This window comes from Ranitomeya imitator, chromosome 4, assembly GCF_032444005.1.
Source record: "Ranitomeya imitator isolate aRanImi1 chromosome 4, aRanImi1.pri, whole genome shotgun sequence".
Classification (NCBI taxonomy): Eukaryota; Metazoa; Chordata; class Amphibia; order Anura; family Dendrobatidae; genus Ranitomeya; species Ranitomeya imitator.
This window is the reverse complement of record NC_091285.1, coordinates 351,138,350-351,155,208: the sequence shown is the minus strand read 5'-3', so window position 1 is coordinate 351,155,208 and position 16,859 is coordinate 351,138,350. Positions and strand designations below refer to the sequence as shown.

Here is a 16,859-nt window from a genome sequence, read left to right as displayed (position 1 = left end):
GAGGGAGAGCAGTAGATTGCACGCAGTACAGGTGGAGGGAGAGCAGTAGGTTGCACGCAGTACAGGTGGAGGGAGAGCAGTAGATTGCACGCAGTACAGGTGGAGGGAGAGCAGTAGGTTGCACGCAGTACAGGTGGAGGGAGAGCAGTAGATTGCACGCAGTACAGGTGGAGGGAGAGCATTAGGTTGCACGCAGTACAGGTGGAGGGAGAGCAGTAGATTGCGCACGCAGTACAGATAGTACTCATGCAATACATATCATAGAGGTAAAGAGCAGGAAATTACTTGCAGTACAGGGTGTAAAGTGACTCACTGCGTGTTGTGCAGGTGGAAAATAGTTCATTATGTGTAGAACATGGGGAGTCCAGTTGTAGTTTCAGGGCAAGGCATTTTGTGCCTGCAGGACTATAAAACCATGATCAGGCACGGTGACGAAAATGTCAGTCACATCGAGTGGGTGTGATTAAAGCATCGGAGGCCAGGACCATCCTGTGGGAATAGACACCATGCCAGACTAGTCCTGGCTAATTAGCATATCAAAAGTGACACAAAAGTTTTTTGCTGCTCATAGCAGCAGGATTTTGTCACACACACCTGATTAAAAAGCACGAATAGGACTCTTTGACATTGGTGGATATTTGAGAACCTTGAGGAAACTGAAAGGGTCTATTTTAAATTGGGGAACAGTTCAGTTTTTTCAGTATTCTGTGTGGACAACCTGAGTGGGGAATGGGGGTGTGAGCAGGACGTCTGTGAGGCGCAGCTTCAGCGAATACCTGCAGAGCAGAAAGGGGTGTCTGAGAAGTAAGCTTTACTTGTGCTACTGAGCAGTATTCTGCCTTTTTCTTATTGTTTGAATTTCTTGATGGATTCTGTGAAAATAGCAAAATGTGCCATGCACATCTGTTGTCACCCGCAATAGATCCAGCACAGGCCACTTCATAGTCTGTACCAGTAGGGTTGGCGTTACCGTTCTCCTGTCTCAGGACCGCTGCAGTTGGGTGACTAGAATAGTGTCATCACCCAAACATGCAGCCTGGTATATTGGCAATAAGGTGACTTTAATCACTGTACTCCTCCACTCGGGCCCTCTGTTGTATATGTTGTATAGGCACCTTGCAAATTTGCATAGGAGGAAATTAATGCGCTGAGACTGGGAAGTTCTAATGAAGATCTGCCTGGAATTGCACTATAAATAAGACGTTTTCTTACGTTTCTCTGAGAGGATTCTCTTCTGTGTTGACAAGAATACTCTTAATTATATTCCAGTCTGGCTGAAATTATTCAGATTTTCAGCACAGAAATGAATTTTTTTTGTTCCGACTGGAGAGAAGGTAAAAAAGCTCGGCAGCAGTCAAGTGCTCCTATCTATTTTTTTTGTTAAAGTCAGGTTTTATTATCTGTATTGTCTTTCTGTTTTACTTGATCACAATTCTGTCAAATACTACAACATGCTTGTGTTACTTTACTGTATTGTTTTTATCTTCCGTCGCAGCAACGAGAGGAGCTCACAAAGAGGAAAGAAAGAGTTACAAGAAGACGTGACCGGGTTATGAAGGAGACGGGTGATCTTGACAAAAACCTTAACAGTCTGAATGAAGAAATTGAGTCCTTGAGTGCAAATATTGACTACATTAATGACAGTATATCCGACTGTCAGGCCAGTATCATGCAGATGGAAGAAGCTAAGGTAAGCTATTTTAGACCTTTTTCACATTTTCTTTTGCCTTTTTTCCTCTTTCTTCCCCATTAAAAATGTTGGCTTATTTTCTTTTTAGGAAGAAGGAGATACATTGGATGTTACTGCTATAATTAGTTCCTCCACTTTAACAGAGGCGCGATACCTCCTTGACCATTTTCTTACTATGGCTGTCAGCAAGGTAACGCTTTATAGTTATATCAAAGGCCCAACTAATCTGTAAAGAAAATAGCAGAATAAGATTGTGTTTTTTTTCCCTTAAATCTGAATGACACCTACCATTTCGGTAATGGAGAGCTCCAAGCTTATGTAATTTAGCTGCCTTTTTACTTTATTAAAATGATTGTGCAGTGCGTCCTTGCAGACACAGTAGAGGAGGGAGGGAGCATTGCACACTCCTCAGCATCAATGTTGATCAGCACAAGGAAAAAGAGATCCCTTAAGCTGTATGCCCACAATGAGTTTTTGATGCTGCGTATTTTCACTGCGTCAAAAATGCAGCGTCTTATAGTTTCAGCAAAATGGATGGAATTTATAGACCACTCATGCCCATTGTGCTTTTTTTATTCAGCGTGAGCTAACCTGCGGTGCGTGTTTCAGATCTGCAAAATGTCAATATCTCTTGCAGATATTCTGTGTTCTATGTGCAGGATTTACCCATTGATTTGCATTCGTCGCAGAAAATCCGTGATTAAAAAACTCGCATACGTTTATACTATTAACGCATGTGATCTCTTCACTTCCCGCTACCTTTCCTTCCTGGCCCTCACTAACACCTGGCTGACGCCCCCTGACACGGCCTCGCCTGCAGCACTGAGCTACGGTGGCCTACAATTTACCCACACTTCTCGCTCTGGCAACAGACATGGTGGAGGAGTGGGTATCCTTCTTTCTAAAAACTGTTCCTTCAACCCTATCCAACCCCCACCCTCCCTTATCCTCCCTTCTTTCGAGGTCCACTCTGTCCGTATCTACGCTCCCTCGAGTCGCCAAATGGCTGTCATATACCGACCACCGGGCTCAGCCACTGCCTTCATCGACCAATTCTCCACCTGGCTCCTTCACTTTCTCTCTGCTGACATCCCCACCATCATCATGGGTGACTTTAATATCCCTACTGACACCCGCCAGCCAGCAGCCTCCAAGCTACTGGCCCTTACTTCATCCTTTGGACTCAGTGGTCCTCCACAGCCACCCACACAGACGGACATACGCTAGACCTCATCTTCACCCGCCTCTGTTCCTTACTCACCTTCTCATCCTTGTCCTCCTCACCTGCCCCCCATGTCCAGCCATTACCACATCCTCGCAGAAACCTCGCACATCTAGACATTCACAGACTCTCAGACTCTCTCCTACCTCTGTCCTCCATATCTTCACTCCACGACACGGACAGCGCCACCGCATTCTATAACTCCACTCTCACATCAGCCATAGACTCAGTCGCCCCTCTCATGCATGGCACAGTGCGACGAACCAATAGGCAACCTTGGCATAACAATCTCACAAAAAAACTTCGACAAGCATCCAGGGTTGCGGAGCGGCGTTGGAAGAAAACACGCCTGCCAGACGACTTCACTGCTTTCAAACAAGCTACATTTGACTTCAAATTAGCCCTCACCTCCGCTAAACAGACCTATTTCACTAACCTTGTATCTTCACTATCCTACAACCCAAAACAACTATTCAGCACATTTACCTCCCTCCTCCGCCCACCACTGCCACCTCCAACTCCCCTCATCTCTTCCGAGGACTTTGCCACCTACTTCAAAAACAAGATCGACCAAACAAGGCAAACCCTAAGTGTTCCACGACCCCAACCACTCCATATACCAGACCTCTGCCCATCCCGAATAACCTCCCTCTCCAACATCACTGAAGGAGAGCTTACTTGCCTCTTTTCCAAATCGCACCTCACCACCTGTGCACTTGACCCCATCCCCTCCCACCTGCTCCCCAACCTCACTAACATGCTCATTCCAGCCCTAACCCATCTCTTTAACCTATCGCTATCTTCTGGTACCTTCCCCTCTGCCTTCAAACATGCCACCATCACACCCATCCTCAAAAAAACTAACCTTGACCCAACTGCTATGCCCAGCTACCGCCCTATATCACTGCTACCGTTTGCTTCAAAACCCCTTGACCTGTCCTCTGCTTTCGACACAGTCGATCACTGCCTACTGCTACAGATTCTTTCTTCCCTTGGCATCAAAGACTTTGCCCTGTCCTGGATTGCCTCATACCTTTCCGACCGCACATTTAGCGTTTCCCACTCCCACACCACCTCCTTATCCCGCCCTCTCTCTGTTGGAGTCCCTCAAGGCTCTGTCTTTGGGCCCCTACTTTTTTCCATCTATACTCTTGGCCTAGGACTACTCCTAAAGTCCCACGGCTTCCAGTACCACCTGTATGCGGACGACACTCAGATCTACCTCTCTGGCCCAGATGTCACCTCTCTGCTGTCCAGAATCCCGACGTGTCTGTCAGCCATATACTCCTTCCTCACCTCTCGCTTCCTAAAACTCAATGTAGACAAAACCGAACTCCTCATCTTTCCCCCATCTCACTTATCCCCCCTATCTGACCTATCTATTATGGTAAACGGCATCACGCACCTGTAATCCGCTGCCTCGGGGTAACTCTCGATTCTGCCCTGTCCTTCAAACCGCACGTCGAAACTCTTGCCACCTCCTGTCGCCTCCAACTTAAAACTATTGCCAGAATCCGTTCCTTCCTCAGCCCACAATCTACCAAAACTCTTGTGCATGCCCTCATCATCTCCCGCCTCGACTACTGCAACACCCTCCTCTGTGGCCTCCCCGCTAACTCTCTTGCACCACTCCAGTCTGTCCTCAACTCTGCTGCCCGGCCAATCCACCTCTCTCCTCGCTACTCCCCTGCTTCTCCCCTCTGTAAATCGCTCCACTGGCTCCCAATTCCCCAACGAATCCAGTTCAAATTACTAACACTGATCTACAAAGCCATCCACAACCTGTCCCCTCCCTATATCTCTGAACTAATCTCCCAATATCTTCCCTCACGTAATCTCCGATCCTCCCAAGACCTTCTACTCTCCTCCACACTTATTCGTTCCTCACACAACCACCTCCAAGATTTCTCCCGAATATCCCCCATCCTCTGGAATTCCATGCCTCAACACGTCCGACTATCTACCACCCTCGGTTCCTTCAGACGGAACCTGAAAACCCATCTTTTCAAGAAAGCCTACAGCCTGCAATAATCATTCTACCGCCTCGCCAGAGCCGCCGCCACGCCATCGCCAGAGCCGCCGCCTCGCCCCTACCTTCTGCCTCTTCCCCACTAGCCCATAGAATGTAAGTCGCAAGGACAGGGTCCTCTCCCCTCTGTACCAGTCTGTCATTGTAAACTTGTTTACAGTAAACGATATCTATACCTCTGTACGTAACCCCTTTCTCATGTACAGCACTATGGAATTAATGGTGCTATATAAATAAATAATAATAATAATCCACATATAACTGTATCAATAAAGCTTACTGAAAGCTAAATACCGAAAAGCAGTTTGATTTAACACTTGATATACCAAAGAGAAACAAAAAACTGTCAAAAAGACGATAGATGCACTTAAAAATGCAATGAAAAAAAGTAACCAAATTTACATAATAGGTGCAGAAATTATGCTACTTTAAAAACTCATTGTGGAATTGTAGCCTTGGATGGGCTAAAGAGGGATGGTACTGTGCTGGTGCACAGAACTGACATGTATCATGTGTTAGCGGGAAGGATACAGGAACACAGGAGAAGTGTGAATCTAAGAACAGATTACAAACAGTGTGCCTTAGCTGGGTATACCTTCTTGATGTTCCTGCCTAATCTATGCCTCCAGAGAGGCATAAATATGTAATTTTCTAGTTATACCTTCATTTTATAGAAAATTTTAGAAACTCCTATACCCAGTTAAGATTTAGTATTCTAATAGTAACCTCTGTTTGAAGAGAAGTTATTTTTCAATTTTGCCATTGTTATTGATGTTTCGTAGGGATGAGTGAACCCAAACTAGTGTCTGTTAGCCAACCTCAAACAGACTTTTTAATGTACTTCCGATTTACTGTTCGAGTTCGGATGCCTAATAAAGTTTGTCTAATTGCTGGTTCACAGCCAATCAGCAAGATTTTAGGCTTTGAGCTCTTCCGGAGCCTTCAGAGCCATGCCAACTATTGGCATGGCTGTGATTTGGCTGGCGCATCATGTGACTCGGCCTGTATAAATGCTGGATCACGAGTGCCGCCTCACTTCTGCTCTGATTAGTGTAGGGACAGGATGCAGCTGGAGTGAGGGACAGAATTAAACTGCGCAATCTGCAAAAAAGCCTCTTTGTGTACTCTGTATGTGCTTCAATGGGAGTACGGTTCCAAATGGACACAGCTGGAGTGAGGGTCAGTGTTTGATGCCATAGATCCACTGTATGTACTCTGCACTTCACTCAGTGGGGGAGTACTGTGCCAAAAGCAGCTGTGTACTCTGCAGCCCATATTTGTGGGAGTACTGTGCCAAAAGCTGCTGTGTGTACTCTGCACCCCTGCCTGCCTGTGAGAGTACTGTGCCCAAAGCCACTGTGTGTAATCTGCAACCCATATCTGTGGGAGTAAGGTGCCAAAAGCCGCTGTGTGTACTCTGCAACCTTCCTGTGGGAGTACTCTGTCAAAAGCCACTGTGTGTACTCTGCAACCCATATCTGTGGGAGTACTGTGCCAAAAGCCGCTCTGTGTACTCTGCAACCTGCTTGTGGGAGTACTGTGTCAAAAGCCGCTGTGTGTACTCTGCAGCCTGCTTGTGGGAGTACTGTGTCAAAAGCAGCTGTGTGTACTCTGCAACCTCGCCTGTGGGAATAGTGTGCTAGAGGCCGCTGTGTACTCTGCAACTCATATCTGTGGAAGTACTGTGCCAAAAACCGCTGTCACCGAGCATCTCCACATCGTCCCATGGAAGTGTTTAGCTTTCCATCCCCAAACCCTCAAGAGAAAGAGGAGATACCCACTACCCATCCTCAAACCATGGTCCTGAATTACAGCATTTCCAAATTACTGGCCTTGAAATGCTGCCATTCCAACTGGTGGAGGCAAATAGTTTAAAAAACAAAACAAAAACCAACAATGATGGTGGTGTCACGCAGTACGTGGTTCCCAGCCGCCACTACTTTTCCAGGCGTGACATCCTTATCCTGCACACACATATTGCAGCCCAAATAAGGTGTGCATTGCGTAGCGCCATCAGCAGCAAGGTCCACATAACCACCGATACTTGGACCAGTCAGCACATTACAGGGACGTTACATTTCTTTAACTGCCCGCTGGGTAAATGTAGTGGTGGCTGCGACAAAGGCAGAAGGCGTTCTAGGCCATGTCTTACCATCACCGAGTATTGCTGGACATTTCTCTTTGTAGGTCGACTCCTCCTCCTACTCTGCTTCCTCCACCACCTCCTCATGTAGTCACAGTAAAACCTGTACCACCAACTTCAGAACAGCCAGGGGAAAATTACAGACTCCTCTGTTTGGGAGACAAATCCCACAGCGTGCAGGAGCTGTGGACTGGGATCAAACAGCACACAGATGGGTGGTTGGTGCTGGTGACCGTCAATCCTAGCCTGGTGATGTGCAATGATAGGAGAAATCTCGTGGCAGCTCTGGGCCCAGCTGGTTTGATCATGTCCCTTGCCTAGCGCATGTGCTGAATTTGGTAGTGCAGAGCTTCCTGAAAAGCTTCTTACATATGTCAGAGCTGCTGCTGAAAGATCAGGCAGTGTGTGCGCCTTTTCGCCGTTCTCACCCTGCTGCACGGCAGCATCACTTCTGCCTTCCTGCTTACCGGCTGATATGCGACATACAAACATTGTGGAACTCCACCTTACATATGCTGTGCAAGCAGCAGCAGGCAATAGGGTAGTTTCAGCTGCAGCATGCCTGGGTTAGTCGCTCTGCAGAACAATATCACTTGACCACCAATGAGTGGGCCTCCATGCAGAACGTGTGTGCCATGTGGCGCTTTTTTGAATATTCCACCAATATGGCCAGCGCTGATGATGCAATCATCAAAGTTACTATACCACTTATATTCGTGCTGCAAAAATTATTCAGGCAATGATGGATGAGGTGGTGGCAGAGGAGGAGCAAGGCCAGTTCACACCTTTATCAGGCCTTTTATCCACACATGGCTCGGAGGAGTGGGTTACTGTTTCAACAGCGGCCAGGTACCCAACAGTACAGCCAGGGGACAGTTTAGTAGGATGAGGAGGGACAACTGTGTTCACAGCAGAGTAGCGTTCAGATCAGCTCTCGGGCATCACTGGAGCTTGGATGGAGGGGGATGAAGAGTGGTCAGACGATACACCTGTCACCGAGGACAGATCGTTGTTGACTCTGGGCAGCCTGGCACACATGAGCCAATACATGCTGCTGTGCCGAGTTGCCTGTATTGCTACCAGTGCAGATTACTGGGTGGCCAACCTGCTATATCCTCCCTACAAGAACAATGTATCATCAGTACTTCTGTCACTGGAGCGGGATCGCAAAATACATGAAAGTAGCGCACACTGGTAGAGAAACTACTGATGGCTTTCCCGCCTGTCAGCGGGCGCTCAGTGGAAGAACAAGGCAGAGACGGATGAGGAAGTTGCCAATACAGCTGGGGTACTATCAGCAGCACCTCGGAAGGCAGCGTTAGCATGGCCGAAATGTGGTTTAACGTTATGAGCACACCACCATCTGATATGGTCCGTATTAGCAGCATTAAAGCAACATTGTGGGAGAGTACCTGTCCACACGTCTCCACATACTAACTGATGGGTCTGTCCTATTTAACTTCTGGTTCTCCAAATTGGACACATGGCCTGAGCTTGCCCTTTATGATTTGGAGGTGCTGGCCTGCCTTTCAGCAAGTGTACTGTCGGAATGTATGTTTAGCACGGCAGGGGGTGTGTCCACATCCAACATGGGAAAGCTATTATTCCTTAAAATTAACCAGGCTTGGATCCCACAGGACTTGTCCATACCTTCGGATGACTAGACAACTATACCAGCCGCATCCGGACAAACGTTAACTGTCTTTGCCATTTGTTTAATTTGAGTGTCTCCTTAAAAAAAATCAAACAAATAAAAAACTCCATCCTCTTCCACCTACACTGCCACATCCACCTCTTCCTCCACTTGGAACTCCGCCCCCTGATTGTTGCTTGTTAGTTTATCTTTGGTTCGTTTTATATTCTTTTAAGTAATTTCCCTAAAAAAGGAAGCAAAAAATAAGAAATAAAAATAGTGTTGGATTATTCCTCTCTTACCCCTTCCACCTATTACGCCACATCCACCTCCTTCTCCTCCACTTAAACCTGTTCCTCATGGTTCAAGACAGGACACATCTGGAGAGTATTTGGTTTTGCTTGAACACAGTTTTTTCAAAAAACACTCTCTGTGTACTCTGCACCAGTGTCTGTGATAGTACTGTGTATACCGAAAAGTTTTAATGAACTTTAACCGTGTTGTTAGCAGTGATGTGTGTCTAAACAAATTTTTCTACTTTTATGCAAACATGTCTGTGATGGTACTGTGCCAAAAGATTCTTCGTGTACTCTGCAGCCATCTCTGTACGAGCTGTGGTCATTGTAACGGGGTCTACCAAGCTGGGGTACCTCTTACCGTATCACCCCGTGTTTCAGGAAGTCCACTCTGCTTTTAATGTAGATTCTGAATGAAGGAAGCTGGCTGGAATTCCTTGGTTACATGAGAGCATATAAAAGCTGACTGCTACCCCACGTATTTCCAGTCTAAGAACACACTTTATTTTCAGCACACAGAATATATAACACAGATACACAGGACCGGCCAATAGGAAAACAGCTGGCCAGACATACATTACAATAGCCGCAGGGGGCCGGAGCCTGCCACTATTTACTGTGGGAATTACAAAGGTGGGGGGAGGTCAGAAAGAGAATATCTTGTCCAGGGGCGCAACCTGTGGACTGATGCATTTCACATGGAAACTATTATACATACATATACTGCATAACATTCTTGGTGCTGGGGGGTTCTGTAACAGTCATAAAAAATATTTCTACTCTGCAGCTGTCTCTTTTCCATTTCTGGGACAAACAAATAATTTTACTGTACCACTGTGTCTTGATGAGTAGTGTGGCAAAAAAATAAATCTACAGCACCAAATTTCAGGCACCCTTTGGCTCTGTGGGTACAGTTGTAACCTCCGGAAGCCATGATATCTGTTAATTTCGCTCTCATGTGCTCTCACTGCTGCTCTCCCCTCGCCTCACTGCAGACTGTCCCTGGTATCAGTGCGTTCTTTTTCTCTTCAGCCCACCCTTCTGGGGGCCGTCCTTCTGACGCACTCACTGTGTCACTCATGACTGCTGGCGACTCCGCCTTCAGCCATGCCTCTTTCACTTCACTTCTCTCTTTTGGAACACAACTCCCTCCTATTCTGGGCTGAACCCTAGCTTTAGCACATCATGTCTTCTGTGTCGAACCTCCAACAGGTGGATCACATTTTCACGCTTCGTCCACTCCCGCAATGGAATGGACTTCACCATTTCAGACCACAGGTTGCCTCCATCTTGGGATCCATGATGTTGGCCGCCATCTTAATTTGTTCAGTTTCATTTACTGTGATATCGGCATAACCGTCCACGATTTTGGAATTTATATGCTGCAATATTTCAGGTTGTTCATTTTCAGGCGCTCTTTCAATTGCGCCACTGGCATCCTGTTTTCTCCATGCGATGAACCCGTAACCTGCCGACTACACCAAATGTATCAAGCCCCAGGGTGGTAGTCATGGACGAGTGTAATACAATCGGCACCTCCGCCCGCTACAGAAATAGGGGGACCTTTTATGTCCCTGGGTGTGTGTGAAGTGCATGGTTTCAGTAAGGAAGATTTTCATACTCACTTCTGATTCGTCTGCTGCTTCGTCAATTTTTTGGTCTTCAGAATGAGACAGCCATACCAGCTTGTACTTTCAAAGTCCTCTTTACTTATCAACACATTCAGAAACAGGGAGTAGCATGTAACCTGTTTTCCTTGATGTTATTTCACAGGCAAAGACGTTTTCTCAGTGATGATGGACACCGACACCGTTCTTTCATTACAGATCATTGGAGAGTGTTTCAGCCCTAAGGGTAATTCAGTTTCCTTGGAACCTCGACATAAGGGAACTCCTGGTCAAGCTTACTGTCCCCACTGCCTGGCTATACTGAATGCATCTTGCTTTATGTTGCACCAGGTCCCCTCTTAATCATGGCCCAGTTCCAACAGACAAGAAAATAGAAAAGGAGTACTATTCCATTATCTGTAGCTGGAGAGTATTCAGGCGTCGTTGCCTGCTTTGCACATTAATTTTATCAAGGGACCTTTAGCCAACAGCATTGGGGAGGCGTCCCAAAGCAAAGTGTCTGGGACTGCTGGTAGCAAGTCTTGCGGTGGACTGCCACCTTGACCCAGAAACAAACTACAAGCTTTTTATCTGAGGCTGCTCAACTGTGCGCTACTGAAGGTAAAAGGTTGGCTCTGTGGGTGATCTGTGAAAACATGCTCTGAGTGAAATTTTTAATAACATTCTGTGGGGGTGTTGTGCCCCATCGTCTGTGAATTACATTTTTAACTGGACTGCCAAGAGCAAGCCTCTTGGCGGACCGCCAGCTCGATCCAAAATCATACTGCAAGCTTTTCATCATCGTCTGCTGTAGTGTATGCTACTGGAGCTGAAATTTTGGATCTGTGGGGATACTCTGCCCCATTCTCTGTAGGTGAAATTTTTAATAAGATTCCATGGGGGTATTCTGCTCCATGCTCTGTGGGTAAAATTTTTAACTCGACTTCCTGTTTACTTCCTATTTTACCATGATTGCTATGTATGTAATTTATCTATGTACGTTTGCTTGCAAGGCAATTGTCCTGCTCTTACCCACATTTTGCTTCCTTTTGCAGCCCCTAACCCTCACTCTGACCATTTTACAGCCATTTTACAGCGCAGAATTTTGGATCCTCATTGAGTTTTTTGGGGTCCAGGGTCAAGCTCGGTTCTCAAACCAGACTTTAAAAAAAAATCCGGCTGTACCTGAACATCCAAGAGATTTAACTGATCTCCTACATTATGGACAGAGGCGTAACTTGAAGTTCATGGGTCCCAATGCACAACAGGATCCCCAACTATCGCAGGTCTAATAGTCGTTTCATATGGGCCAAAGTTTGTGATTGCAACCCCTGCAACTATTGTTATCATTAATAATAATAATAATAATATTCAAAAATATTTCTGTAGCGCCAACATATTCCGCAGCACTTTACATTTTAGAGGGGATTTGTACAGACCATAAAATACATTACAGAATAACAATAATCGCATAAATCGATAGATACCAAGTGGAGTGAGGGCCCTGCTCGCAAGCATCCAATCTATGAGGAAATATGGGAGACACAAAGGGTAATGATAACAATTGCTTGTTACTGTACGGTCCACCCATCAATATAATAAACTAACTGAAGAGCCCGGTATTGCCTGGGCATAGTAACGAACTGTGGTTAGTTATAACAAATTATAATGGTTATCACCTTGTGGTGTTTTGTCAGCTCTGAGTACAACTTTGTAATCGTCACTTGCCATGCAATCAAGTGCAGTCTTGAAAAGTTGAACATATGGATTGTTTAAGTCAGGGGTGGGGAACCTTTTTCCAGCCGGGAGCCATTTGGACATTTCAAGCATCATTTGGGGGCCACATAAAAATGATCACCTTGAAAATTACACCGGTATATTTAGTCAAACAATTAATTGGGGTTACTCACCCTTAATGTGACGGCTGGAGCTGCTTCTCTTTGGTGCAGCTGTGATGTTAGGTGATACTGATCATGTTGCTTCTCACAGCTGCTTTTCCAGGGGAGACACGAAGATCAAAGGAGGGCTCATAGTTGAGAGGCACAGATATCACAGAGGGGTATATAGCTGGAGGAGACAGAGATCACAGGGGGCACAGATCACATGGGAGCACAAATATCACAGGAGGGTACATAGCAAGGGGGCACAGGTATCACGGGGGGGCACAAAGCTGGGAGCCACAGAGATCACAGGGATGCACATACCTGGAGGGCACAGAAATCACAGGGGGGCATATATCTGCAGGGCACAGAAATCACACGGGGGCATACAGCTGGAGGGCACAAATCACAGGGGAGGCATATAGCTGGAGGGCACAGAAATCACAGGGGGGCATATAGCTGGAGGGGCAGAGAGATCACAGGGAACAGATCACAGGGGGCACATAGCTGTAGGGCACATAAATCATAGGGGGGCTGTTATGACTAGGCAATTCAGTACCACAGTGGACATAGAGGTCAGAGCACATACAGTGATCTGACAATAACCCAAAAACATAGAACGAGCTCTGAGACGTGGGAACTCTGTTGACCGCAATCCCTGATCCTCTCCAACAAACACTAGAGGCAGCCGTGGATTGCGCCTAACGCTCCCTATGCAACTCGGCACAGCCTGAGAAACTAGCTAGCCTGAAGATAGAAAATAAGCCTACCTTGCCTCAGAGAAATACCTCAAAGGAAAAGGCAGCCCCCCACATATAATGACTGTGAGTTAAGATGAAAAGACAAACGTAGAGATGAAATAGATTTAGCAAAGTGAGGCCCGACTTTCTGAACAGAGCGAGGATAGGAAAGGTAACTTTGCGGTCAACACAAAACCCTAAAAACCACGCAAAGGGGGCAAAAAGACCCTCCGTACCGAACTAACGGCACGGAGGTACACCCTCTGCGTCCCAGAGCTTCCAGCACACAAATAGAAAAGCTGGACAGAAAAAAACCAAACAAAATAGCAAAGGAAAACTTAGCTATGCAGAGCAGCAGGCCACAGGAACGATCCAGGAGGAAAACAAGTCCAATACTGGAACATTGACAGGAAGCCAGGATCAAAGCACCAGGTGGAGTTAAGTAGAGCAGCACCTAACGACCTCACCACATCACCTGAGGGAGGAAACTCAGAAGCTGCAGTACCACTTCCCTCCACCAACGGAAGCTCACAGAGAGAATCAGCAGAAGTACCACCCGTGACCACAGGAGGGAGCTCTGCCACAGAATTCACAACAGGGGGCATATAGCTGGAGGGCACAGAAATCACAGGGGGGCATATTGCTGGAGGTGCAGAGAGATCACGGGGAACAGATCACAGGGGGGCACATAGCTGGGGGCACAGAGATCACAGGAGGGCATATAGTTGGAGGGCACAGAAATCACAGGGGGGCATATAGATGCAGGGGGGGCAGAAAGATCACGGGGAACAGAGATCACTGGGGGGGGGGCACTGATATCAGGGGGCACATAGCTGGGGGCACAGGGATCACAGAGGGCTTATAGTTGGGGCAAAGAGATCATATTGGGGCACATAGCGGTGGGGGCACAGAGATCACAGGGTAAAATTTTTAACTCGACTTCCTGTTTACTTCCTATTTTACCATGATTGCTATGTATGTAATTTATCTATGTACGTTTGCTTGCAAGGCAATTGTCCTGCTCTTACCCACATTTTGCTTCCTTTTGCAGCCCCTAACCCTCACTCTGATCATTTTACAGCCATTTTACAGCGCAGAATTTTGGATCCTCATTGAGTTTTTTGGGGTCCAGGGTCAAGCTCGGTTCTCAAACCAGACTTTAAAAAAAAATCCGGCTGTACCTGAACATCCACCGGTCTGCTCATCCCTAATGTTTAGTGCATTTTTTAGCCATATAAAGTTTATTGAAGAGATTTAACTGATCTCCTACATTATGGACAGAGGCGTAACTTGAAGTTCGTGGGTCCCAATGCACAACAGGATCCCCAACTATCGCAGGTCTAATAGTCGTTTCATATGGGCCAAAGTTTGTGATTGCAACCCCTGCAACTATTGTTATCATTAATAATAATAATAATAATAATAATAATAATAATATTCAAAAATATTTCTGTAGCGCCAACATATTCCGCAGCACTTTACATTTTAGAGGGGATTTGTACAGACCATAAAATACATTACAGAATAACAATAATCGCATAAATCGATAGATACCAAGTGGAGTGAGGGCCCTGCTCGCAAGCATCCAATCTATGAGGAAATATGGGAGACACAAAGGGTAATGATAACAATTGCTTGTTACTGTACGGTCCACCCATCAATATAATAAACTAACTGAAGAGCCCGGTATTGCCTGGGCATAGTAACGAACTGTGGTTAGTTATAACAAATTATAATGGTTATCACCTTGTGGTGTTTTGTCAGCTCTGAGTACAACTTTGTAATCGTCACTTGCCATGCAATCAAGTGCAGTCTTGAAAAGTTGAACATATGGATTGTTTAAGTCAGGGGTGGGGAACCTTTTTCCAGCCGGGAGCCATTTGGACATTTCAAGCATCATTTGGGGGCCACATAAAAATGATCACCTTGAAAATTACACCGGTATATTTAGTCAAACAATTAATTGGGGTTACTCACCCTTAATGTGACGGCTGGAGCTGCTTCTCTTTGGTGCAGCTGTGATGTTAGGTGATACTGATCATGTTGCTTCTCACAGCTGCTTTTCCAGGGGAGACACGAAGATCAAAGGAGGGCTCATAGTTGAGAGGCACAGATATCACAGAGGGGTATATAGCTGGAGGAGACAGAGATCACAGGGGGCACAGATCACATGGGAGCACAAATATCACAGGAGGGTACATAGCAGGGGGGCACAGGTATCACGGGGGGGCACAAAGCTGGGAGCCACAGAGATCACAGGGATGCACATACCTGGAGGGCACAGAAATAACAGGGGGGCATATATCTGCAGGGCACAGAAATCACACGGGGGCATACAGCTGGAGGGCACAGAAATCACAGGGGGGCATATAGCTGGAGGGGCAGAGAGATCACAGGGAACAGATCACAGGGGGCACATAGCTGTAGGGCACAGAAATCATAGGGGGGCTGTTATGACTAGGCAATTCAGTACCACAGTGGACATAGAGGTCAGAGCACATACAGTGATCTGACAATAACCCAAAAACATAGAACGAGCTCTGAGACGTGGGAACTCTGTTGACCGCAATCCCTGATCCTCTCCAACAAACACTAGAGGCAGCCGTGGATTGCGCCTAACGCTCCCTATGCAACTCGGCACAGCCTGAGAAACTAGCTAGCCTGAAGATAGAAAATAAGCCTACCTTGCCTCAGAGAAATACCCCAAAGGAAAAGGCAGCCCCCCACATATAATGACTGTGAGTTAAGATGAAAAGACAAACGTAGAGATGAAATAGATTTAGCAAAGTGAGGCCCGACTTTCTGAACAGAGCGAGGATAGGAAAGGTAACTTTGCGGTCAACACAAAACCCTAAAAACCACGCAAAGGGGGCAAAAAGACCCTCCGTACTGAACTAACGGCACGGAGGTACACCCTCTGCGTCCCAGAGCTTCCAGCACACAAATAGAAAAGCTGGACAGAAAAAAAACAAACAAAATAGCAAAGGAAAACTTAGCTATGCAGAGCAGCAGGCCACAGGAACGATCCAGGAGGAAAACAAGTCCAATACTGGAACATTGACAGGAAGCCAGGATCAAAGCACCAGGTGGAGTTAAGTAGAGCAGCACCTAACGACCTCACCACATCACCTGAGGGAGGAAACTCAGAAGCTGTAGTACCACTTCCCTCCACCAACGGAAGCTCACAGAGAGAATCAGCAGAAGTACCACCCGTGACCACAGGAGGGAGCTCTGCCACAGAATTCACAACAGGGGGCATATAGCTGGAGGGCACAGAAATCACAGGGGGGCATATTGCTGGAGGTGCAGAGAGATCACGGGGAACAGATCACAGGGGGGCACATAGCTGGGGGCACAGAGATCACAGGAGGGCATATAGTTGGAGGGCACAGAAATCACAGGGGGGCATATAGATGCAGGGGGGGCAGAAAGATCACGGGGAACAGAGATCACTGGGGGGGGGCACTGATATCAGGGGGCACATAGCTGGGGGCACAGGGATCACAGAGGGCTTATAGTTGGGGCAAAGAGATCATATTGGGGCACATAGCGGTGGGGGCACAGAGATCACAGGGGGCACATAGCTGACGGGCACAGATCACCTGCAGACAGGCACAGA

The 16,859-nt window shown here is 46.8% G+C and overlaps 1 protein-coding gene across 10 annotated transcripts in view; it reads left to right on the top strand.

Moving 5' to 3' along the window:
• Positions 1 to 16,859, top strand: part of KIF21A (kinesin family member 21A) — a 237,285-nt gene that overhangs the window by 157,184 nt on the left and 63,242 nt on the right. For all 10 annotated transcript variants that reach the window (XM_069765004.1, XM_069765002.1, XM_069765000.1 and 7 more), the window contains 2 exons: positions 1,496 to 1,690; positions 1,779 to 1,880. In XM_069765004.1, coding sequence (XP_069621105.1) covers positions 1,496 to 1,690; positions 1,779 to 1,880 — 297 coding nt within the window. The remainder of the gene's footprint in view (positions 1 to 1,495; positions 1,691 to 1,778; positions 1,881 to 16,859) is intronic.